The sequence below is a fragment of the Meleagris gallopavo genome, unplaced genomic scaffold, assembly GCF_000146605.3.
Source record: "Meleagris gallopavo isolate NT-WF06-2002-E0010 breed Aviagen turkey brand Nicholas breeding stock unplaced genomic scaffold, Turkey_5.1 ChrUn_random_7180001865932, whole genome shotgun sequence".
In the NCBI taxonomy this organism is placed as follows: Eukaryota; Metazoa; Chordata; class Aves; order Galliformes; family Phasianidae; genus Meleagris; species Meleagris gallopavo.
In genome coordinates, this window is record NW_011131209.1 from 1 (window position 1) to 430 (window position 430).

The 430-nt window shown below is 67.0% G+C and overlaps 1 protein-coding gene across 1 annotated transcript; it reads left to right on the forward strand.

The window, feature by feature from the left end:
* Positions 1 to 4: 4 nt before the first annotated feature.
* LOC104916032 (growth/differentiation factor 6-like) lies at positions 5 to 424 on the forward strand (the record flags this gene model as incomplete). Its single annotated transcript, XM_010727001.2, has 1 exon — positions 5 to 424. A coding segment is annotated over one exon (384 nt), but the record flags the coding sequence as incomplete, so codon positions are not given.
* Between the last annotated feature and the right edge of the window lie 6 nt (positions 425 to 430).

A 430-nucleotide genomic window follows, 5' to 3' on the forward strand; every position in this document is an offset into this window, starting at 1 on the left:
CCCCAAGCGGAGGAAGAGGAGGACCGCCATCGCTGCCCGCTCCGGGGGCAAAGGCCACGGGAAGAAGGCGAAGACGCGTTGCAGCAGGAAACCCCTACACGTCAACTTCAAGGAGCTGGGCTGGGACGACTGGATCATCGCCCCGCTGGAGTACGAGGCGTACCACTGCGAGGGCGTGTGCGACTTCCCGCTGCGCTCCCACCTGGAGCCCACCAACCACGCCATCATCCAGACCCTCATGAACTCCATGGACCCCGGCTCCACGCCGCCCAGCTGCTGCGTGCCCACCAAGCTGACCCCCATCAGCATCCTCTACATCGACGCGGGCAACAACGTGGTGTACAAGCAGTACGAGGACATGGTGGTCGAGTCGTGCGGCTGCAGGTAGCGGGCGGCCGCCCCTCGGCGGGGGCTGCGCGTTGGCGGAGCC